This window comes from Staurois parvus, unplaced genomic scaffold (genome assembly GCF_062004578.1).
Source record: "Staurois parvus isolate SC_StPar_1 unplaced genomic scaffold, SC_StPar_1.0 ptg000074l, whole genome shotgun sequence".
Classification (NCBI taxonomy): Eukaryota; Metazoa; Chordata; class Amphibia; order Anura; family Ranidae; genus Staurois; species Staurois parvus.
In genome coordinates this window covers 1,517,911-1,543,650 of record NW_028317870.1, presented here as the reverse complement: position 1 = coordinate 1,543,650, position 25,740 = coordinate 1,517,911, and the positions used below count along the sequence as shown (strand labels likewise).

General features: G+C 41.0%; 1 protein-coding gene across 19 annotated transcripts in view; it reads left to right on the top strand.

Annotated features, from left to right (window-relative positions):
- The window catches only part of PLEKHA6 (pleckstrin homology domain containing A6), a 605,411-nt gene that overhangs the window by 241,827 nt on the left and 337,844 nt on the right, over positions 1 to 25,740 (top strand). For all 19 annotated transcript variants that reach the window (XR_016311607.1, XR_016311598.1, XR_016311596.1 and 16 more), the window contains 2 exons: positions 15,131 to 15,203; positions 15,821 to 15,921. Coding sequence is in view for 3 of the 19 variants with exons in the window: in XM_089669394.1 (XP_089525520.1) it covers positions 15,131 to 15,203; positions 15,821 to 15,921 (174 nt within the window). In the remaining 16 variants the exon portion in view is untranslated. The remainder of the gene's footprint in view (positions 1 to 15,130; positions 15,204 to 15,820; positions 15,922 to 25,740) is intronic.

Here is a 25,740-nt window from a genome sequence, read left to right as displayed (position 1 = left end):
TGAGTATTGTGAGGTGAACTTGCATCTTGAGGACCACCTGGGCTGCACCAAGACTAACAATAGTTACATAGGTAGTCTGGCTGAAAAAAGACAAAAGTCCATCCAGTTCAACCATAAAAAAAAAAAACAAGTTATAATCCTATACCCACAGTTGATCCAGAGGAAGGCAAAAAAACCCCAGCAAAACATGATCCAATTTGCTCCTGCAGGGGAAAAAAATCCTTCCTGATCCCCCAAGAGGTAATTGGATATTCCCTGGATCAACTTTACCTATAAATGTTAGTATCCAGTTATATTCTGTGTATCTAAGAAAGAATCCAGGCCTTTTTTAAACTAATCCACTGATCTGGCCAGAACCAACTCTTGAGGGAGTCTATTCAACATTTTCACAGCTCTTACTGTGAAGAAGCCTTTCCATATTTGGAGATTAAATTTATTTTCCTTCAGACGTAAAGATTGCCGCCTTGTCCTTTTTGATGACCGCAGGGTGAATAACTCTACTCTGAGTTCACTGTATGAACCACTGATGCATTTATACATGTTGATCATACCCCCCCCCCCCTTAATATCCTCTTCTCAAGAGAGAATAAATTCAGTCCCTCTAATCTTTCCTCATAGCTGAGCTCCTCCATGCCTCTTATCAGTTTGGTTGCCCTTCTCTGCACTTTCTCCAGTTCCCCGACTTTCTTTTTGTGACTTGGCGCCCAAACTGAACTGCATATTCCAGATGAGGTCTTACTAATGATTTGTACAGGGGTAAAATTATATTTCTCTCGCTGGAGTGTATACCTCTTTTAATACAAGAGAGGATTTGGCTCGCTTTAGAAACGTGGCTTGGTATTACATGCCATTATTAAGCTTGTGATCTACCAGAAATCCCAGATCCTTCTCCACCATTGATTCCCCCAGTTGTACTCTCCCTAGTATGTATGATGCATGCATATTCTTAGCCCCCAAGTGCATAACCTTACATTTATCAACATTAAATCTCATTTGCCACATAGTTGCACAATTAAGTAGTGCATTGAGGTCGGCTTGTAAGTTGGAGGCATCCTTTGAGGACATTATTTCACTAAAAAGCTTGGTGTCATCTGCAAAGACTGAAATGGTATTTTTAATTCCAGACCCTATATCGTTTATAAATATATTAAAAAGTAAGGGTCCCAACACTGAATCTTGGGGTACACCTCTAGCATCCCTAGACCATTCAGAGTATGAATCATTAACCACTATTCTCTGAATAAGATCTTTTAGCCAGTTTTCTATCCAATTACATACTTATTTTTCCAAGCCTGTAGACTTTACCTTACACATTAGCCATGTGTGGGGAACTGTGTCAAATGCTTTTGCAAAATCCAAATAAACCACATCCACCGCCACCCCTCTGTCCAAGGTTTTGCTCACCTCCTCATAAAAAGAAGCCAGATTTGTTTGACAATTTCTGTCTTTCATGAATCCATGCTGTTGGTTGCTTAAAATACTTTTTTCCAGCAAGAACTCATCTATGTGTTCCTATATTAAACTCTCCAGTATCTTCCCAACTATAGATGTTAAACTAACAAGTCTGTAATTACTTGATAGAGATTTTGATCCCTTTTTAAATATTGGCACCACATTGGGTTTACGCTAATCCAGTGGTACTATGCCAGTAATTAAAGAGTCCCAAAAAATTAGAAACAATGGCTTTGAAATGACAGAGCTCAATTCTTTATGAACCTGTCGGTGTATGCCATCCTGTCCAGGTGCTTTATTCAACTTTATTCTGTCTAAATATTTTCGGACCATATCAGTTGTGAGCCAGTGTGGATCATCTGGGACTGTGTCAATACCATGCCCATTATGGACAAGAGCTCCCCCATGCTCCTTTGTAAACACAGAGCTGAAGAAGGTATTTAATAAATTTGGTCTTTGTCCCCAGTCACCCACTCTAGATTATTTTGTAAAGGACATACATGCTTGGATCTGACCTTTTTACTATTAATATATTTGAAGAATTTTTGAGGGGTTCGTCTTGCTATCATTGGCAATCTGTCGTTTGTTTTAAATTTTTGTGCCTTTATTTCCTTTTTACATATTCTATTATATTCTTTATAAGGTTTAAACGATGATAGCGTTCTTTCAGTTTTATAAATAATAAAAGATCTTTTCCTATTATTTATAGCTTTTTTAAGTTTGGCTGTAAGCCACATAGGTTGATTTTTAGCCTTTTAAACTTGTTGGCCATGTGAATTTTGCAGTGTGTTCACATACAGTCTTTTTGAAGAACTCCCATTTCTGTGTTGTGTTCATCGATTCCAATATTCCCTCCCAGTCTAAATCTTGGAGAGCAGCTCTCAGAGTTGGAAAATTAGCTCTCTTAAAGTTGATCAATTTTATTTTTCCCGTAGGTGCTTGTACTTTACAGCTAACAATGAATGAAATCATGTTATGGTCACTGCTGCCCAGATGTTCTTTTATATAGGCATTAGTAATAAGCTCTGAATGGTTTGAGATGACCAGGTCCAGCAGAGCATTATCCCTAGTTTGGACCTCTATGAACTGTACTATAAAATTGTCCTGTAGTAGGTTTATAAATTTTTGCCCTTTTAACTGTTCCTGCAGTGCCATTACTCCAGTCAATTTCCAAGTAGTTAGAATCCCCCATTATTATCACTGTCCCAGCCCTTGCAGCTCTTTCGATCTGTGCAAGGAGCTGAGTCTCCACCTCCTCATTAACACTGAGAGGCCTATAACAACCTCCAATGATTAGTACGCACCCCCATGTGCAGTTCCACCCATAATGCTTCAGCCTCATCACACTCTCCATCAACTAGGTCCTCTTTCACACACGCTCTGAGATCACTTATCACATAGAGACAGACACCACCACCTTTACTTTTTACCCTGTAAAACTCACCTATTTTTTCTTGGTAGACTAGAATAGATTCCCTCACAATTACCAAGCTAAGATACACTACAGTTGGAAGAACCAGTATGTGAACCCCTTGGGATTACGTGGAGTTTTGCATGAATTGGGCATAAAATGTGCTCTGAACGTCATCTAAGTCACAACAATAGAAGAACACAGTCTGCTGAACATAATACTACACAAACATTAGATGTTGCCATGGTTTAATTGCACATAACATGTAAACATTCACAGTGCAGGGAGGAAAAAGTGCTGCAATATTCTTTTTGGACAGCAATGGCTTCCTCCGTGGTGTCCTCCCATGTACTCCATTCTTGTTTAATGTTTTCCTTATTGTAAATGTGTCAACAAAAATGTTAGCATGTGCCAGAGATTTCTGTAGGTCTTTAGCTGACACTCTGGGATTCTTCTTTACCTCGTGCAGCATTCTGCGCTGTGCTCTTGCAGTCATTTTTACAGGACGACCATGCCTAGGGAGAGTAGCAACAGTGCTAAACTTTCTCCATTTGTAGACAGTCTGTCTTACCGTGGACACATGAACATCAAGGCTTTTGGAGATACTTTTGTAACCCTTTCCAGCTTCATGCAAGTCAACAATTCTTGATCGTAGGTCTTCTGAGAGCTCTTTTCTGCAAGCCATGGTTCACATCAGACAGTGCTTCTTGAAACCAGTAAACCCAAAACAGGTGTGTGTTTTTTAAGGGCAGGACAGCTGTCAGCAACACATCCAATATCATCACACTGACTGGAGTCAAGGTTGGCTCACTCCTGGCTCCAATTAGCTCTGGGAGACGTCATTAAGCTAGGGCCTCACATACTTTTTCCTCCCTGCACTGTGAATGTTTACATGTTATGTGCAATTAAACCATGGCAACATCTAATGTTTGTGTAGTATTATGTTCAGCAGACTGTGTTCTTCTATTGTTGTGACTTAGATGACGTTCAGAGCACATTTTATGCCCAATTCATGCAAAACTCCACGTAATCCCAATGGGTTCACATATTTTTTCTTGCAACTGTATCTAGATGAAGAAAAGCAAGCTTCCTAGACAGTTCCTGGAAAAAACAACTTAACACTTATTGATAGACCTTAGGTGTTACAAAGTACTGTATGTTAACCTCAGCAGAACCTCCGTCAACTCAAAATACATGGGAGGATGACAAAGATAGCTAAATTAAACTACTGCCTATAAAATCAGATATGGAAGTTTATAATACACTCATCAAGAACTATTTTCACTTGGGTGAGCAGGAAAAAAGACACTACCTCTCTGGGGACTTGAGTTATGGAGCTGATATAAAGTCATCACCCAGCTTAAACCCCCCCCCCCCCCCCCAAAAAAAAAGACAGCACAGCAGGACACACAGATAGAATTGCTGATGGACCAACTGGATGTCCCTAAAATCGGGACAGGTGGCAGAATTATTAAAATTAAAGGCCCAACTCAGGCTTTTGATCATAGGTAACTTTAATCACCATGCTAAACCCACCTAACTTACCACATCCTGAACCTTGGTCATCGTGGTACCTATATCAACGTAATGCAGGAGGAACTCATACGGATGCCAGCACGATCCCCCGTTGGATGGATCATCAGGTGGAGTTGGAATGAAGTGCTCAACCGAACCAAGCTTGATGATCGGGTCCTCAATGAGTAATATCTGGCGCCTATGCGTTCATCCCTCTCTTCAACCATATTATTGTAGTCCTGATGTGTGACAAATTTGCTTGAACAGTGTGAACTCATCAAGCCTACTTTAATGTGTCTGTTCCTTGCTTGAGACCTGGCCTTGGAAGACAAATAGTTGAATGCATAATATATCACAGCATTTTCAGTAATGTTAAAATGATAATTGTTAATATTATACAGGATTTATATAGCGCCCACAGTTTGCTCAGCGCTTTAAAATATAAAGGGAAACAATACAGCAACGATACAGTTCAATACAAGATGGTTAGGAGGGCCCTGCTCCTTGGAGCTTACAATCTAAGAGGGAGGGGCTGGTGGTACAAAAGGTAATAACTGTGGGGGATGAACTGATATGAGGAATAGAAGATTGTGTTATTAGCTGAAGGCAGGATAGGCTTCCCTGAAGAGATTTTCAGAGTTGCCAAAAAGTGGGCAGAGTAGGCAATAATTGGATAGATTGGAGTAGACTCTTCCAGAGGAAGGGGGATAATAAAGACTTTTTTTCATCTTAAAATAAAAAAGATATAGTTATCTACTCTGTATAATGATATTTAAAGAGTGGTTCCTTACCTCCTCTTTGGCAAACTCCTGCTGGTGCTGTTCACTTCTCCCTGCTCCAGGTGCCTCCTTAGCAAGTCAGGTGTCAAATGGGCATCTTTGACAGCAGCAGAAGCCCATAGCTGCCGCTACTCTTGGTGTCTACATGGAGACCAGGAAGTGAGAGGAGTGGTGCTGCAGCCGGCACAGTGCTGGAACAGTGAGAGGAGTCTAGCAAGTGTGCAAGGACAGAGGGGGGTAGAAAAGGTACAGTGCCGGATTAAAAGATGTGAGAGGGAAACCAAGGTTTCGACTGCCTAGGGGCCCCCACAGAGTTTAATCTGGCATTGAAAAGGTAGTGGGGCGTTTTTTACTTTAATAGAGGGAATGCATTAAAGCAGATCATCACCCAAAAAGGTAAATTCCGCTTTTCTGCACCCTCTAACACCTTTGGACACATACTTTTTTTTGTGGGGGGGGAGTCAAGATGCCGGTGCCTGTGACCTGCAGACCAGTTAAGAACCACCCATTCCCTGGACAGGTAAGTGTCCTTATATTAAAAGTCAGCAAGTACAGTATTTGTAGCTGCTGACATTTAATTTGTTTGACAGACCCTTTTTAAGGTGAAAAACAATTTGAGTTTAGAATCACTTAAGTGTGTGGCTATGTGTCTTCCCAAAGAGACCTGGAGCTGAAAGACATTGATTCTCTTGCACAGTTTCCCAAATAGGATACAATCCATTTGTAAGAGCTATCACGGATATGAAATCCATGCACCTTATTAAAATTTTTTTTTTTACTGTTAATATATTTTTTCCTAGCTCATGTATGTTCTTTACTGCTTCAATCTCTATATACCTGTTATGGGGTAACCAACCGTATGATCTTAAACAGAGATTTATATGTCTCTCTTTAAAGTTATATAACTTCAGAAGATTATGCTTCCTGTAAAAGAGAAACAGACTATGGTTAGAACTAAAATTATATATAACCCTTAGAAAGTACGTTTTCATGCTGAAAACAAAACCTAAATTCCCTGTGCATCGCAATGACCAGTGGATCCACAATGATTTTCCAACACAGTACTCCAAAGGGGTGGCTATATTGTCATTGATAACAAAAAAAACCCCACTCAAAATAGTAAATACTAAGACTATTAAGGTGGCAAAGAGCGGTGGCCATTTTGGTACCTGATATTATTATTTTCCATGCGGATTACTTTGATTTATGTACACCAACTTTTACCAAATAAATACTACGGTATATTAGTCCCTTTAGCTCCTGTGGTTGAGCAGTCTTCCCTAGATTTAAAGAGACATGCACCACCGGTTCTGTGAGGATGCTGGATGATTAACCCTTAAGCTGTCCCTCTACTCCTGCACCCAGATGTGACAGATTGTAACCAATGCTTGTGTACATCAAACATCTGGTGAGTGCACACCCATCAGAAGTGGTGGATTACCTTTAAAGATATACGCACTACTGCACTTTGGTCACAGGAATATACCGTATTTAAATTGAAGAAAAACTTCTGCTGAATTATTCTTTTTACTTGTTTACTGAAATTGGAATGAATATTATGGACATTTATTAATTTATTTCACTTAATGCACATATTGCACTAATTAGCACTTTATATATTTTGCACTAATCACTTATGATTTGAATATATTGTTATACTTATATTCATCACAGCGCTGCACTTTCTGTATATTCTTTGATACTAAGACCAGCCTGGTCCACTGCTTTATTTTTGTAAAAGAACTTACTGGGTAAACAATAATGCTAGCAAATATATTTCCGTAAAAGCCACTATCTCACAATCTATGACAAAACTCTCACTTTCTTGACAGCGTTTATAGACAGAATTACAATGTTGGATCAAGATGGAAATTAAAATCCTCACCTAACTCTAGACACCTCTAAAAGAGGTTCAGTACACTCATTTTCCAAGATTAAAAAGACTAAGTCCAAAGTTTTTTTTTTTAACCTTAATCTGCATTACCTGTCCTTCCCACCCCATCTCTAAATACTTACCTGGCTCTTGTCACCACTCCAGCACCCTTCTCCTCACTTTCTGATCTCACGGGAGAAACAGCAGATCCATATGCTCACACTGCTGTCAGTCAGACTCATGTGAGGCAGTAATGGGGGGCTTGGCTTACCTGTGCTATGTGTATCTGTGGATGAACACAGCCCAGCTTGGGAGCACACATGCACGGGTGCCTCCTTAGCACCTGGCTTGCTAAGGAGGCACCTGGAGGAGCAAGGAGCGGAGAGCACTGGCAGGGGACTGCCAGATGAGGCGTTGGGGGACCTTTTTGTGCAATATCGTTTAGGGCTGCAACTAACGGTTATCTTTATAATCTGTTAGTTGGCCGATTATTGTTTCCATTAATCAATTAGTCGGATAAAACCTCAAACAAATTGTGGTTTATAATTTAATTAATATGTAAAGTTTAAAAAAAAAGAGAATTTTTGAAGATATTTATGTAGTAAAAAATAACCAGCTATATGGTTTGGGAACAAAATATTTAATCCACTCAAAGAGTAACAGACAGAAGAGATATAGAATATTAGAGGTTAAAAATGGTACATATTCAGAGATCCAAATTTTTATGTAAATAAAACAAAATTCAAAAGACCTAAAACACTGTTTTGCAGACTCTCAGACTGTAATATAATATTATGCATGATAGACCCCATTGTCATAGACACATGCTACCTGCGACTGTTATCACTAAGGCATTTAGTAGCAGCAGCATGCTTTTTGTATCATCTATCATGGTGGAGTTAAAAAACAAATATTAGCCCTTTATAGTACAAAAACAGCAATTAATCTCTACTATAAGGAGTTAATTTATACTGGGAAAGTATATATATACCCGGAAGCAGACTATACCGGGTCTCTTAACTGGCATAAGTCAGGCATGAAGCTACTATATGTGAAGGATGGAGGGCGATATAAATTTATATTAACCAAATGCAGACCTGCTCACAGTAAATGTATTGTGGGCTGGCGGCAGATTCAGGCACGGCAATGTACATGTACATTTCTGGATCTCTTGCGGGTTTGGGAAGGGGGGGGGGGGGAATGTGCGCATGCATGTGTCCCCTGCTGACTTGTGCTGTGATTTGTCACAGCATGAGTTCATCAGCAGGTTTCAGCCAAGGTTTTGTTTTTACCAAGAGCTCTGTGTTTACAAACCCACAGGGCTATGTACACAGATCAGTGATCTGGCTCTTTCTTCTCCCTGAAAAGCAGGGAGATAAAACAGTCAAATTACATAGTTACATAGTTAGTCTGGCTGAAAAAAAAAGTCCATCCAGTAGAACCATAGAAAAAAAAGTTATAATCCTATACCCACAGTTGATCCAGAGGAAGGCACAAAAAACCCAGCAAAGCATGATGCAATTTGCACCTGCTGGGGAAAAAATTCCTTCCTGATTCCCCGAGAGACAATCGGATATTCCCTGGATCAACTTTACCTATAAATGTTAGTATCCAGTTATATTATGTGTATCTAAGAAATAATCCAGAAATAATCTGTGAGTAAAAGCAGCACATAATACACACATTACATTAGTTAGGCACACAGTTAACCGCTTGATTGCCCCTTGATGTTAACCCCTTCCCAGCTGGTATCATTAGTACAATGTACAGTATTATGCCTGATTACTATAGTAGTATCACTAGCAACGTCCATGTCCCTCACAGCCAGTGTCTGTTAGCGCTAGATTGCTCACCACACTATCACAGTCCCACTATAAGTCGTTGATCTCCACCATTACCAATATAGGGTCTATATTTGTGCAAATTACAGTATATATACCATAGTTTGAAGACGCTATAACTTTCAAACTCTTTTTTGGCTTTTTTTGTATGTATAATAAAAAATAAAAAAACCTAGTGATGATCAAATACCACCAAAAGAAAGCTCTATTTGTGTGACAAAAATTATACAAATTTCATTGGGTACAGTGTTGCATGACCGAGCACTTACCAGTTAAAGTAGCACAGTGCTTAATAGAAAAAAAATGTCCTGGTCATGAAGGGGGTAAAACCTTCCAGCGGTCAAGTGGTTAAACTAGCACTAAAAGCTGAGTCTCTTTTGCATGGATATAATCATTTTAAATATAATGCACAGTACTGGTAAACATTTACTTTAAATTTAATTGTAATGCCTTATCTTACCTCCAGTCTATAAGCTCCAGCTTCCCTGGGTTCAGATGCTGATCTTCCCTGCACATAGCCCTTAAAGCAGGCATGTCCAAAGTCCGGCCCGAGGGCCATTTACGGCCCGGGGGTCGGTTTAATACGGCCCTCCAACAGCCCTCCCTGCTCTGTGTAATGTGGCCCTCCCATGGCCCTCCCTTCTATGGCAGACAGTCTTCTGCTTGAGAGCAGAGGGCAGTGCGCATGCCTGACTGCGGCGTGTTCTCCCTGGTCTGTGTAAATGCGGCTGTCGCACGGCCCTCCCTTCTGTGGCAGACAGTCTTCTGCTTGACAGCAGTGCGCATGTGTGACTGCGCCGCGCTGGGAGCAACAGAGGGCGGTGACGTTAGGGCCGGGCTTCCAGCGTGAAGTGTGTTTCTCTTCCCCTCCCGGCTGCCAAGCAGAGACTTCAGCTCCAGCTACCTTTTTCACCCTTCAGATTAGTGCAGGTAAGTTTTTTTTTAATTTATTTTGAATACATTGTGAAAACTCAGCTGTCAGTTGATCTTAATGTTATGAAATGAAAAGTATGTCATTTGCAATTAACTTGGCAGAAAATAATTTATTTGCATTTAATTGTAATGGTTCAAAGAATGTTCGGAAAAATGTTCGGCCCTCCACCATGTTCACTTCATCCAATCTGGCCCTCTTTGAAAAAAGTTTGGACACCCCTGCCTTAAAGTGATTGTATACATTGGATTTTTTTTTAATAAGAAACATGTTTTGCACAGAGCAGCCCCAGTCCTTCTCTGCTGGTATACCCTACCGGTGCTTCTGGCTCCTCCTGCCTTCAGAGTGCTCTTATAACAAGCTGCAAAGTATAGTACAGAGTGCCCCTATAGTAAGGTAAAAAAGGTCTGCCTTTAGCATCAATTTAAATACATCCTTCTGCCCAGGACTACCTGCCCCATGAAGCATAGCTCCTCACACATTCACAAGTTCTCTGGCACTTACTGAATGTATGAATGTATGTGATGCACTGTATTTCCTGACATGTAAACAAATAATGCATTTTGTACGCAGGCCAACTAATCAGCTGACCAACTAATTGATAATGAAAATAGCTGACAACTTTTTCATAATCGATTATTGCGATTAGTTGTTTCAGCCCTTATATTGCACAGAGTAGATAAGTATAACCGATTTTATTTTAAACAAAGAAAATATATACCCTTTAGTATCACTTTGATTGTGGAATTTAACACCCTCTGGCAGTCTGTGTCCTAACATTCTCAGTAGTAGAAACATAGAAAAGTGACGGCAGAAAAGAAAGAGCGGTCCATCAAATCTGCTGTTTTTTTGTTTTTTGTTTTTTTCGGGGGGGGGGGTGTTGTTCTTTTTTGTTCCTTAAACCTGTTACAGTTCATTATTATTTTTCATATAATTATTATTATATATTGTTCTGTGACCCACGATCTCCGTACAAAGATTGATTTGTTTTGTTTGGACCAGATCCATCTAAACATAACTCAAGCTAGAATAAAACCCACCAGTTTCTCAAACCTTTGAGCTTCAGCTTAGAAGATTGAACAGAAACAGCACCTTAATGAACACCTACTTGAAGACCCAGTAATATCAACTAACTAGAAACTGATAGACTAATTTGAAAATCACACATCTCTCTGGAAGTGCCTTAAAGAATAAGTTCATATTTAAAATAAATAAATAAATGCACACTTTTTTGCAGGTAATAAATGTGCATTTTTTTTCTTTTAAACTGCAGCCTGTGTAAAAAGCAGATCACATGTGCAATGCTCTCAGTCAGCTGTCTACCTTTACCTCCCGTATGGGCAGACGGTTACTGAATAGCAGGAAGAATATATGAACTACAAGTGTGCTCAACAGCATTCTCACAGTTCATTCAGAACTACAAGCTGTGTGTCGCAATGAATGATAGTACTTGTAGTTCATTCATTAACAGAACTCTGTGAATGAATGATGTGGCCACGGTGTTTTTAAATAGTGACAGCTGGTGCGTAGAGAGGATCCCTCGCCTGCTGTCGGGGGGAAGATCAGGGAGTGTGAGCAGGTGCTGTCTTGTAATATTTTACATGTTACACCCTAAATACAGGCAATGCATGGTATTTGACTTTAAAAGGAGAGGACAGACAAGTTTAACAAGATTGATTGACCTCAGCTCTCTCTCAGATTTGCGTCTCTGACACCTGCCTTGACCCTTGGCCTGTATTTAATGAATACTCATAGTCTTTGCTACCTATTTCTGTCTTCACCAGTTCTCCTGGAATGCTTCTGCACTCATCATCTCCTGCCTGGGGATCATGACCTTGGGTCAGCACTCAGCTAAGACCAAGCCCTTAGCTAAGCCCTTAGACTGTGGCCCTATGGGGATCCCATGGTACCTGCTCATGTTTGAGCTTCCAGCCTTTAGCCTTGTAAAAGCTTACTTGGGCCATGAGCTTGTTGGAGATCAGGTAATGAGCTCACGGCCAAAGGCAGCCAATGGCTCAGAGGCTTGACTCCCAGCAGGCCAACCAGGTGCATATATTAAAGTTTTTTCAGGACCTTTCTGCTTGTTTGAACTGACTGCAGTTACCTCATCTCCTTCTGCCACAGCTCCAGTCCCAGTAGCTTCCACCACATCCATGACTGCAAGACCCTCATTTCCACTCCTGCCTCCACCACTGTTTTTTTTTTTTTCTGGTGATCCCAAGGCATGTTGTGGTGTCAGTAACCATTCATTTTGAACTTTCTAATCACCATTTCCCTGCAGACTGCTCTATTGTAGCATATATCATTTCACTGTTCCCAGTTGAAGCCTTGGCTATCTGGTATGGGAAAGACAAGATTTAATGATCTCCAATCCTACTATCTTCTTGGATGCCTTTTGGAAAATCTTCAGTGAACCAGGCTGAGTCTTTTTGCTAACAAACAACAAACTCTTCTGTGCTCAAGTGTGTAACCTAATGTGCGTGGATGGTAAATGTTCCTTGCCACTGGAAAAATAGCAAGACTGCACATGTTCACTAAGCCTTGCAGTCCTCAGATGGGGTGGTCCAAAACTGTACAAAAAAACCCCTAAAAAACCAGAAGACATATCAGCATAGTGCTTTATCCAAAGCACCATTTATTTAATGTAAGAATAGGTAATCGTACTCACAAACATGAATGCATTCTCGTTTGTGAGTATGATTACCCATTCTTACTTTAACCATTTCAATACCGGGCAATTTTACATCTTCCTGCCCAGGCCATTTTTCACGTTTCAGCGCTCTCACACTTTGAATGACAATTGCGCGGTCATACAACATTGTACCCAAACTAAAATTTATAATTTTCTTCACACAACTAGAGCTTTCTTTTGGTGGTATTTAATCACCGTTCAGGTTTTATTTTTTGCTAAATTAACAAAAAAAACCCGAAAATTTTGAAAAAAAAACACATTTTTCTTTGTTTCTGTTATAAAAGTTTGTAAATAAATAAGTGTTCTTTATAAATTTAGGCCAAGATGTATTCTGCTACATGTCTTTGGTGAAAATAACCCACATTAGGATGTATTATTTAGTTTGTAGGAAAGTTATAGAGTTCACAAACTATGGTATAGATCTGAAAATTGATCAATCCTGAAGTACTGACAGCCAATCTAATTTCTTGAGGTCCAAGAATGTCAGAACAGTACAGATATCCCCAAATGACCCCTTTTTGCAAAGTAGACAGTCCGACGTATTTCATAAGAGGCATGGCGCGTTTTTTGAAGTTGTATTTTTTTTGTCATAATTTTTCGGAAAATTAAAAAAATTATTTTCACTATTTTGTTTTTTACATACTGTCACCAGTGCAGTACAGCGTCATCATATAACTGGCATGGCGGTGAACAGGGACACTGACTGGTGACAGTATGAAAAAAAAAATAATATATATAATTTTTTTTATTATTTTTAATTTTTTATTACATTTTTTTTTTATTTTTTTTAAGATTGTTTTTCATATTTTACTATGACCAAAGTAGTACAATGTTACCATAGTAACATTGTACTACTTTGGGGAAGTGATCAGTATTTTTTTTTTTTTTTTTACACAATTTGCTTATAGCAAAGATTTACTTTGCTATAAGCAAGCATTTACCAGAATGAAATCGATTCATTCAGGTTTTTTTTTTTTTTTTTTTTTTTGTGCTTAGCTGTGATTTGGCAACAGCTAATCACATGACATGTGCATGTGACCTGCTGTGACCATTCACAGCTAGGCACTAGTATACAATGGACGGCATGAATGAAGCCATCCATTGTATACAACTGTCATGTGACCTGCTGTGATTGGTCACAGCAGGTCACATAGTACCGGCAACGGGGGCTGGTACTCAGATCTGTCATCGGCCGTATCCGAGGTACACGGCCGGTGACAGATCGCGCCGCTGCGCGGCTCTGCAACCGCGCGAACTGCGCATGTGCGGGAGCATGCCAAATGATGTGCACCCGGAAAGGTGAAGCATTTTTGCCTCCGCCAAACGGCTATAGGCCGGGCGGCTAATGGTTAAATAAATGGTGCTTTGTATAATGCACAAGGCTGGTGTGCTGTCTTTAGAGTCTTTTTGCTGAGGGGGCACACCGTCTTCATTAGGAAAGGATGACCATAGACCAGTGCGTGGTCCAGTTTTGTACTCTGGCCTCAAAACTTTCATAGCACAATGAGGCCCTTACTGCTACCTTGTACCAAGGTTTGTGTAAACGTATAAAGGATGAACTTGCTGTAAGACCAATTCCTACCTCCCTTGAAGGATTTGATTCCTCTCTGCATTTAGATCAGTGGTTCTTAACCTGGGTTCGATCGAACCCCAGGGGTTCGGTGAGTCAGTCTCGCGGGTTCGGCGGAGGTGAAGACCCACACCCGACTCATATGATTCGTGCAGTAAATATTCATTATTATGTTTTTGTTTTTGTGTGAAAATCATGTTTTAATGGTTTTGTTCTTTGTTCTTAACGGTTTTGTTCATTTTGTGCACCTATGTATAAATATATACCTAAATATATACCTATGTTTTGAATTTTAAAAATCATATTTTATTTTTCCAATTAAGAAGGGTTCGGTGAATGCGCATATGAAACTGGTGGGGTTCAGTACCTCCAACAAGGTTAAGAACCACTGATTTAGATAGATGTTTGTTTTCAGTAGCGTGCTCTCAGATCTAGTTCACCCAGACGGAGGTGATATAGACCAGTTCTCCGGTCATCACAACTTTCTTGTTTCAATCTGCTGGTCTCAGAATGCTTATTAACTTCCTACATACGTAGACCCTGGTAACGTCATCGAACAAATCCTTGGCTTCCGAGTTGGGCATTCATTTGGTCTCTTTGTCCGTTCCTGTCCTCTTCCACTGATATCCAAACTCTTTAAGGTGCCCTATTACACCGCTAGAGCAAATGTAATGCAGATGATAAGGAGACTCTGCAAGAATGTATATTGATAATGTAAACTATGGATAAAGAAAACCGTAACACAGATTTGAAGGTATGAATGCTTGCACAATATTTAAATTGCAATTTCAGAGTGCTTGCATTATAAAAAAAAATACTGTGGTTCTGCTTTACACTATTAATGTTATGTTACCAGCATCAGCATCAGCTGTATAGTTACCAGTGTTGTTTCCATTCTTATGTTGTTCTTTGACTCATACCTAAAATAGGTACACCATGTGCGTTGTATGATTCCAACTCTGTGCCCTGACCTCTGTCATATCTTTAATATTTGTGAACAGTCTTATCAAAGTACATGAATTTTTGTCTCTTTCCTTTTGATTGTTCCTGTCTCTGTTGTCTGCAGGCCAGTTCTGGAGTAAAGCAGTGGAACAAACGCTGGTTTGTCCTTGTTGATCGCTGCCTCTTCTATTACAAAGGTACTTAGCAATTGGCTCAGTTTCAACACCTGCCTAGTAATTTAGTGGAAAATTATTTTTATTGTCTGGACAGGTGGTTAGAAAACCTCTGCTCCTATCTGGTACTTGGTCACAATTCACCTATATTCAGACATGAAGAAATTGGGGTTTAAATAATTAATCAGTGCTGTATTGTTTTGTGAGTTCTGGTGAATTTACAAAAACCTATTCATACATGCATGCGTAAAGATGCTGATATTAACTCCAAGAGAAAAATTTTACTTTGGTAGGACCATTCAACAGCACAGTGGTTTGAAAAATACTTTGGCAGTGAAAGAGTTATATCAGGTGTATTCCCAGTGCTTTGTCTTGACATATGTTACCCTCCCATGTTCCCTGACTGCAGAGTTAATCACTCTTCACAACACCCTCCTGTGCTCCTTCATACAAATATGTATGTGCCTTTTGTCACTAAATAATTCATTATCAGCTGCCCTTTTTCTCCATTTACTATACTTTCTGTATGTTTACATCCTATTGGCTAGGTTATCTCATGGTGTCTACTGTCATTTTTTTTTCATTTTTCTGCTTAAAGTATTCTTTCATATCACAATTCACTCTGCATTTTTCATATTCAGATGAAAAAGAAGAAGGTATTTTGGGAAGCATCCCCTTGTTAAGCTTTCGTATCTCTCCTGTTCAGCCATCGGATAACATCAGTCGCAAATATACTTTCAAGGTCAGTAAACTTTAGGTTTCTGTAAGGAGTATTTTTGTAAATTTCCAGGTAAACTCATTAGTCTGATTATTTTTGCATATAAAATACAGTTGATTATGTTTACTGCACAGGGATTTAATGGAGAACAGTTATATTTTATTGTGCCATCATATCTTCCTAAAACGATTTCTTTCTAGAAACATGTTTGACTTTCTCAGGTTAAGCAAGCATAACTGGTTTGTTAGTTATCCAAATGTACTAATAGATTTATTCTTTGCTAGAGGAAGCAATTTCTTGTTTATAGCAAAAATACACTTGTAAATTTTATATACTGCTATATATTTTTAAAAAGAACCACATCCTAAGTGAATATACAGAAAAGGAAGACTTGGTCTCTGGGGAAGCAAAGAAAGGTATGGGACGCATATATCTTCAGTTGAATTGATCAAAGAATTTACAAAACATGTACTTTTTCTTAAAAACCACACATTTTTATTTTATACATTCTTAAAAGTGTATTTAAAAATAATCCAAACTGAGTGTGTGTGTGTATATATATATATATATATATATATATATATATATATATATATATATATATGTATGTGTGTGTGTATGTATATGTATATATATATATATATATATATATATATATATATATATATATATATATATACATAAGGCCACTAGATGACACTCTGAGCTGCATATCGATGTCCCTTGAATGTCATTGTTCAAACATTTTCTGATAAGTAGTAATGAATTTGAAGATTATTTTTTAAATATGACATTCTATTAAATTTCAAATATACGTTTACAGTACAAAATTACATATACTCCAAATATCACACATATATAAAAGAAGAAAAAAAAGGAAAAGAAAAACAAAAAAAAACCGACATTGAATACCACTATAATTTTAAAATAATACATACATTTTAAATAATTTCCACTATAAATAAACTCTCTACCAATTGTGGGAATATACAAAATGCAACGTACAAGGCAACATTAGCAAAATTCCCCAACCCTTTGCATTCTTTCTGAATTACATCTGTGAGGAGTGCTGGATCCATATTGCCCACATCTGATAGAATTTATCATATGTCCCTTTACATATTTGAACCCAACATTCTTCCTCCACAATCTACCTCTGACTTCCAATAAAGCAATGTGGGGCATTTATCACTACTCCAGTAATGCGGTATAAGACTTTTAGCTGCGTTTAGCAAAAAGGGTAAAACACTATTTCTTTACCTTTTAACTGGAATTACTGTATTATGGAATAAGATTTGAAGAGGATCTTTACCAACTGAAAAAGGTGAAATTCTATTTATCCATATTAAAATATCTTCCCAGATTTTTTGTATCTTTGGACAGTGCCACATAGATGCATAAGTGTTCCCAGTTGGTTACAACCTCTTCCAGCAGTTTGAGGAGAGCCCCTGGATCATGCGTGCTAATTAATAAAATATTAAATGTGTCGCGCTCCATCTACTAAAAAATTAAATATTTACAATACTCTCCCCTTCAAACGTGCATATCATGCACTTCTGTGCTAATTAATAATAAATAATATAAATGAATATTATTCCATAGTGATGTAAAATAAATTAAAATAAAAACACCTCTGTGCTATAATTGATTATTGGGCAATATTGCTAAATATTTTATAAATTAATAAGATCAATAATATAAACAAACTCTAATAAATATAATCAAATTCCATATGCGTGATATTATTATTATAAAAATTGATAAACAAGAAACCACCATTTAAGGTGATATATATGTGCAAAACAAAATATATATGTGCAAAATACAAAATACACAAAAATTTTTTAAATAAAAATAAAAAAAACCTCTATAGTCTTGCTGTGCAAGTGATATTGTGTGCTCACCTCACTTATACAGCCCAAAGTTCTAAATGGAGCTATATACTTATTGTCCTTAACTAGACATAATATAAATGTCCCAATTTTGATCTTTATATATTGTAAAAAATATATTGCTGTTGGAATGGACTGTAATATTACTCTCCTTCCACTGGGTGGCCTCCCAAATTCTTCTGAGCTGTGAGGGCTAGATGGATGAATACGGATATCTCCCCTCGTCCTGTGGGGATCAATCTCCTATCTCCTCTTCTTCCCTTTTGCTCCTCCAGTTTAGACCATGAAAAAGAAAGATTCCCACATTGTGCTTTATCTTTCATAAAGACTTTAATTTATCTCCGGCAAAATGCACACTTACATTCCACAAAGCAATACAGAGCGTTTTTCAATGTGTGCCCATGCACAATGACAGTACTCGCCGTTCTGCTGAAAGTGGCGTCGTGACGTCAGAGCCCCTACCCTACGCGTTACGCCACAGGGTCACGTGGCTTCCTCAGGGGGATTCAATCTAATTAAACTGGGGTTCTGTACCATCTAGAAATTAATTTATAACCAAGTTCTTGCATCTTTGTAGTAAACAAGTAGAGTGAGTGAGAGTGAAAATTTTTAACTAATTACTAAGTGGAGCTTCTTGTTCCAATTCTCTCTCCCACTCATTCCAGAAGGGCAGTGCCTCAGGTGTGTATAGTAATAAGAGATATTGATTTAGTTTTAACAGAAGATGTGAATCTTTAGATTTATTTACACACATCCTTTCCCATGTTGTAAGAGAGTTTGTCGATCCTGGTGGGGTATCAAGGTTTTCAACAAATGTGAGAGCTGGAGATGTTTCCAAAAATCCATTGGGAAAGAGCCAAACTTCTGCCATAGGTCAGAGAGGTTAAGTAAATTGTCTCCTCGAGCTAGTGTACCACAGCTTACATCTGTGCCTTTGCTCCATGTGCCAAAAAAGATATATCCTCTCCTGGGGCAAACCAGGGAAATACTCCTAATGTAGCAAGTGGGGAGACTACAGGAGCTCATTTCACTGTTCTATTTATTGTGTCCCAGACTTTCAATGTGGCTGTTGATAGTGGAGAGACCACAGCTGACAAAACCTGTGTACGCTGTTGGTACCCATGTGGCACGAGCAAGGTTACATCCAACCATATGAATTCCTATTTTGACCCAGACCTTGTCATTCTCGAAGTGATTCCAGTTTAGAATCCTCACCAATATCACAGCTTTTTAATACAAATGAGGATACAGTAGTCCCACACCCGCTCTACTTTTTGACCTCCGCAGGATTGAATTTGATGTCCTAAATTTTTTGCCTTACAAAGGCAATAAACAACTTACGCATGTGTCTTAAAAACGAATTTGGGAGAAAATAGGGTCTGTATGGAAAAGATATAAATTTCAGGGAACAACCTTGATTTTTAGGACATTTATTCTCCCTAACCAGGTCAACACTTAAGCAGATCTATTTGTAAGGCTTTCAACAAATGCTCATAATTAAGTAAAAGTTTTCTATTATGTTCCATGATGGACACAGACTCTTCTTCTTTATCAATGACCAAACAGGATTTAATAGCCCCACCTACAGCAGTAGGACACTAGGCAGAAAAAAATTTGGCACCTCCTATGGGCAGTCATCTCTGGGCATAAAACCCCCTTTCTGCTACAGGCCTCCAGTCATTCTGCCTAGTGTCAGGAGTATGGACGTGTTTTATTTTTAATGCTGGGACTTGTGGTCTTATAGGTTTCTTATTTTTTCTTGTTCCTGGGTTTTTTTCCTGTGGAGATCTTTTATCAACAGTTGTGCGGGGTGATGAGCTAGATAATCTAGATCCAGTGGTCACCACAGTCTGACCAGCGAGCGTGCACAAATTGTTAGCTTAGCGCTTGGTCGGCCGCAACAATGCCCCACCCTGCCCCAGCTAGTGAGTTAAACGTTTTTTCGGGGACACATTTGACCGGGCGCCTATAGTCTGTGCTACCCCTGGCTGACAACCCCCCCTCCCCCACTTTGGTGGACAGGAGAATCTGTCAAGGGACCTTTACCCGTACTCTCCAGATGGATTGGTAAGTAGAATTGCCCCCTCCTTCCCTGAACGCAGTGGGGTGCGAGTACTTCCTGGGGGTGGTCGGTAATGCAGGGTCCCCTACTCCCCATTGCCCCCCTCCACCCTCGTGGCAGCTTACCAGGTTCAGTAGTATTTGTTCCTTGCTGACCGTGGTGAGGGTGCGAGTTCTGGACGGCAGTCATGCAGCAGCTCCCTTTGGGAGTTTCTGGGTCCCGTTGCCCTGATGTTCCTGTGCGGTCACCTGTCTGGCTGCTGCTGTGGCACCCCTGGGTTCCCTAGGCATCCCTGGACTGGGAGGGTGTGTTTTCCTAGGTGTCTTTACCTGCCTCTGGGTCCGGTGTGGGCTGAGATAGCTGCTGGGGGTGATCCTGAGTGGCCATTTTCTTGTAGCCCGCGGTGGCCTTGCTTTGGATTCTGAGAGTCAGTCACTGGAACCTGGTGGTGCGGTCCTGAGTGATACACAGCGGCATAGACACGTGCCAGACACCTGGTAGCCTCTGGTGGTTTTTGGTGATTCCTCTGTGGGGATTCATCTTCCTCTCTCTCTGCTGGGCAGTCTGGAGATGGTCTCTCTCCAGCCTAGTATCTTGAGGGTGTTCCTTGTTGTGGCAGCACCTGTCAGGTGGTGCGGTCCCTATGGAGTCTCAGGAGCACTCTACAACCCCGCACCTCCTCCCAGAGGTTGCGTTCAGACGCAGGGCTAGTAGGAAGCACCCCACGCCATCTCTCTCATCCTTTGACAGTTCTGAGCCCGAGTTGGGCTCTGCCGCCGCAGGTCCCATGATTGCTCTGAACCTAGGTGATGTTTCCCTGGATTCCTCGGATGAGGAGAATGGGTCCTCCACCTCTGTCGTTGCACAGGAAAAGGCATTAGTTGCCACTCTTATTGGTCCTGTGAGGGAGATGCTAAATATTGAGGATCCCGCGAGAGCGTCTGATGTGGTACCTGTCTCTTTTGGTATGCACAAACCAACTTGGGCTGCTAAGGTTTTATTGTACCCTGCCTATTTTGACAAATTTGTCTATAAGAACTGTGGTCGCCCAAAGCTTACATTTGTTCTCCTTAAACGCTTTGCGGTACGTTACCCCTTAGAGGAGACCCTCCTGAGGAAGTGGACCTCTCCTCCTGTGGTGGACCCTCCTATATCCCAGCTGAACAAGGCTACAGTGATAACAATGGAGGAATCTCCCTTGTTTCAGGACCTTGTGAATTACAGGGCAGAGGCGGTGGCCATGGGTCTACACTCCAGCCTGTCCTGGCCACGGCCCTGGTATCCCAGATGCTGTTTCAATGGGCAGAGGTTTTCGGACAAGCCATAACTTCTAGCCAGATGGCTCAAGTGTATGTGGACCTGGCAGACCAGTTGGTCCACGGACCAAAGTATGTTTGTGACTCATTCCTTGACACAGCCCCACTCCTTTCCAAACTTTCCGTTTCGGCAGTAGTGCTGTGGCGCATTCTGTGTTTCAAATGTTGGTCGGCTGACCAGACCTTCAAAAAGGCTTTGGCCTTATGGGTGGCAAGAGTACCTTTTGCCTCAGTTCAAGAAGGGAAAAGAACCACTTAGGAGGACAGGACTGACCTTCAGGGTGCATAAGCAGATTTTTCATTCCCCTCGGTCCACAACAAAGGGCTCCAAACCCTTCAAGGGCTCCATTGAGGGGGCCAAGTTTCCCTGACCCTAGAAGCCCTCCAAGCCCGCAGATAAATCCACCTTGGCATGAAAGTTTGCCCCCACTTGTTCCAAGGGTGGGGGGTTGCCTTCGCTTGTTTCCAGGCCCGTGGAATTCCCTCATTCCCGGCAAGTGGGTCAGCAAAACCATTCTTTTAGGATACAAAATAGAATTTCATCCCTTTCCACCAAACAGGTTCTTTCCCTCCAATCTGAAGCTCTCAACAACCCATCTGTAGGCCCTGTACGTGGTTGTGCAGGATCTGCTCCTTCAGGGAGTGATTGTTCCTCTGTCCGAGTTGGAAAGGTTCAGGGAGTTTTACACCAACCTGTTTACAGTTCCCAAGACAGATGGAGTATGCTTGATCCTGAACCTCAAGGACTTGAATGCCCTTCTGCAGGTTCACAAGCCCAAAATGGAGTGCATTCACTTGGTGGTGGCCTCCCTTCACAAAGGAAACGTTCTAGCATCTATAGACCGAAAGGACACTCACCTGCAGATTACCATCCATGAGGGACATCAGCGTTTCCTACGCTTTGTTATTGGGATCGCGCATTACCAATTTGTAGCGCTGCTTTTGGCCTGGCCTCCGCACCCCTGGTGTTTACCAAGGTCCTGACCTTGCTAAGACAACAAGGGATCACTGTGATTGGCTATCTGGATGACTTGCTGCTGCATACGGAGACCGGCTCGTCCCTGTGGGACAGTGTGGAGATCGCCATGTGTTCCCTACAGGACTTCGGGTGGATTCTGAACCTCAGGAAGTCTGTGTTGATCCTATCCAGGCGCTTGGAGTATCTGGGACTGATCCTCTGTTCAGAGCAGGCCAAGGTGTTCCTCCTGTTGGACAAATTACAGAAACTCTGGTAAGTGATCTGGCAGCTTTTGGCTTGGGATCAGACTCAGGGTCGCTGGACTCCAAAGGAGGCTCGATGGCCCATCATTGTTCTGCAGCTATGGGCGATCTGGTTGTCGCTGACGCATTGGATAATCGCCTTCGAGGTGTGCTGGATCCAGTCGGACAATGCCACCGCAGTGGCGTATATCAATCATCGAAGGCACAAGAAGTGCAGTAGCAGCACTGGATGCATTTCGCATCCTGGGATGGACAGAAAGGTTTGTTCTGGCTCTGTACACCTTACATATTCCAGGTGTCAAAAACTGCCAAGCAGATTATCTCAGCCATCAGACGCTGGATCAGGGCAAGTACTCCTTGCACCTGGAGGTGTTCCATCAGATCTGCTTTTGCTGGGGGATGACGGAGGTAGATCTCCTGGCATCCCGTCTCAATGGAAAGGTTCCATGATTCATGGCAAGATTGATGGATCCTTTGGCAGATGTGACGGATGCCTTAGTGGCACCAAGGGATCAGTACAATCTCATCTATGCCCCTCCAATTGATTCCTCGTCTAATACACAGGATAGAGTCTGAAAGGATTCCTGTTATTCTGGTGGCTCCTGACTGGCCTCGCTGTCCGTGGTATGCCGATGTGCGGTTGGTGGCAGACGCTCCCTGACGGCTGCCTCTTCTGGAGGAACTTCTGTCTCAGGGGCCGGTGTTCCATCCTGCTTTGCAATCGCTGGCTTTTGACGGCATGGCTATTGAAAGCCAGGTTCTGAAGGAAGGGGGATTGTCTGGCTTGGTAACTTCCGACTATGTTAAAAGGCTCATAAATCTACCTCCCGGAAGCTTTATCACTGCACCTGGGGAGCTTATATTGATAGGTGTGAAGCTCTGGGGTTCCATCCTCGCTCCTTTTTGGTGGCCCAGGTGTTGGCCTTCCTCCAACGTGGTCTGGATCAGAAACTGGCATTGAGCACGATTAAGGGTCAAGTCTCTGCTCTGGTTGTTTTCTTTCAGCATCCCTTTGTCACGCATTTATTGGTTCGCATTTTCATTCAGGGAGTTCATCATGTGGTGCCCCCTGTGCGTTCCCTGTTGCCACCGTGTGAGTTGAATTTAGTGCTGTCAGCTCTCCAGAAGCCCCCCTTTGAGAGTATTTGAGATATTTCTTTATTTATTGCCTTCTTAGTCGCTGTCACTTTGGCTTGAGAGTTTTGGAGTGGGCGGCTTTGTCTTGTAAGCCGCCTTACCTGGTTTTACAAAAGGACAAGGTGGTGCTTTGAACTTTCCCTTCTTTTCTGCCGAAGATAGTGTCAGATTTTCACTTAAATGAGAATATTGTCCTTCCTTCTCTGTGTCCTTGGCCGTTGCACTCCAAGGAGGTGGCTCTATACTCCCTGGATATGGTTCATGTTATTTGTGTGTACCTTTCTGTGATGTCTTCCTTTCCGAGGTCCATTTCTCTCTTTGTGCTCAAGAATGGTCTGAAGAAGGGCTTGGTTGCCTCTTCTGCAACTATTTCCTGTTGGATTTGGCAGATGATTGTGCAAGCCTATACCATTAAGAAGCGGAAACCTCCCTTCTCTGTTACAATGCACTCCATGAGGTCAGTTAGCGCCTCCTGGGCGTTCCGACATTAGGCTAGGCATCTGTTTCTCAAGTTTGCAAGGCAGCAACCTGGTCATCTTTGCACACATTTACTAAGTTCTATAAAGTTGATGTGTTAGCATCCTCTGTTGCTAGTTTTGGCTGCAAGGTTTTGCAGGTGGCTGTTTAGGATTCCTGGGCACCTCTTGGGGTGGCATGTTGCTCTGGGTTATTTCTCCATTAGTTGATTCACCCACCCCTCATTATGGCACTGCTTTGGGCCATCCCTGTTTGGTCATGGATAAGGAGGAAGAGGCTGTGTTCGTCAATGAATATAAGAGAAAACAGGATTTTTTGTTACTGTAAAATCACTTTCTCTGAGTTCAGTGATGGACACAGCACCCACCCCTCTATGGAGTTTTTCTCTTTGACTCTGCTTGTGACTGACTGAAGGCTTATAGTAGAGAGGGGGTTTCATGAGGACTGCCCATAGGAGGTGCTGAGTTTATTTTCTGCCTAGTATTCTACTGCTGTAGGTGGGCCTATGAAACCCTGTTTTGTCATGGGTAGAAAAGAAAAGAGGCTGTTTCTGTCAATGTACTCAGAGAAAAGGATTTTACCGTAACAAACAAAATCACGTTTTTCTGCTCTGTGGAAATGGGTATGCCTAAGTAGCATATACACTGTTTTACCCATACAGACAGAAATGATGCCTGCAATTGTTGTTGGATACTTTTAGAAAGGTTAGTCGTGAGAATTTCAGATTTACTGTAATTTATTCTAAAATTGGATAACTTTCTATACTTATTCATTTCTGTCATTGATATAAGAAGGGTCTGTAATATAAAAAAAAAATATGGGTCTGAAATATAAAAAAGAATATTGTTGACATATGCTGACGGTTATTTATTTTCAGTAAGTCCTATCGACAATCCTTTTCTATCAGAATTTTGCCTAAACTTGCATAGAAAGGGCTCTAACACTAAAGCAAACAATAAAGATGACAGGGGGCATACTTATCTCGTCCCATTGGAAACCATTCCAAAAAAAATTCCATTTACTAATATCCTAGCTTCTGGCTTCTGATATGGTGAGCGTAACCATCCCGCCATATAACTACCTAGTCCCAAGAACCGTAATAGTTCTTCCATAAAAGTCCAGCCCACCCTGTCAAAAGCCTTTTCAATGTCCCTAGAAAGAATTAAAAGGGTTGGGAGGCTAGCTGTTGAGTGTCCCAGTAGATGGTGTTAACCCCTTCACACCAACTTAACACAAATATGCGGCCTCACAGAACTGGGCTTTTTTCTATGGGGCCACATATTCACGTACCTGTCTTTGTGCTAGGAGCGCGCCACACAGCACGCTCCCAGCACAAAGACCGGGGTGTCAGTGAGAGTCTTGGGTCCTGTGCTAACGATCAGGACCCGGGACTCCTGATTTCCGGGTCACATGATCACTGTGAAAGCCTCTGATTGGCTATCACAGTGATCAGTCACTGTACAGCCCGCCCCCCCTTGTTTTATTTTTCTCTGTGAATGGAGGAGAGAGATTAATTTTATCTCTTTCTCTCCTTGCATAGAGGAAAAGAACACCAAAAAAAACCTGTTTGTTAAAAAAAAGATAAATAAATAAACATTAAAAAAGAAAAGAAAAAATAACGGTCAAGGTTTGATCTAGTTCAGTGCCAGGGTTAGTGTTTGGGTCAAGGTCAGGGTCAAAGGTCAGGTTTTTTTTTTTTAAATTGGTGTTAGTGTGTTTTAGGTAAAAAAAAATAAAC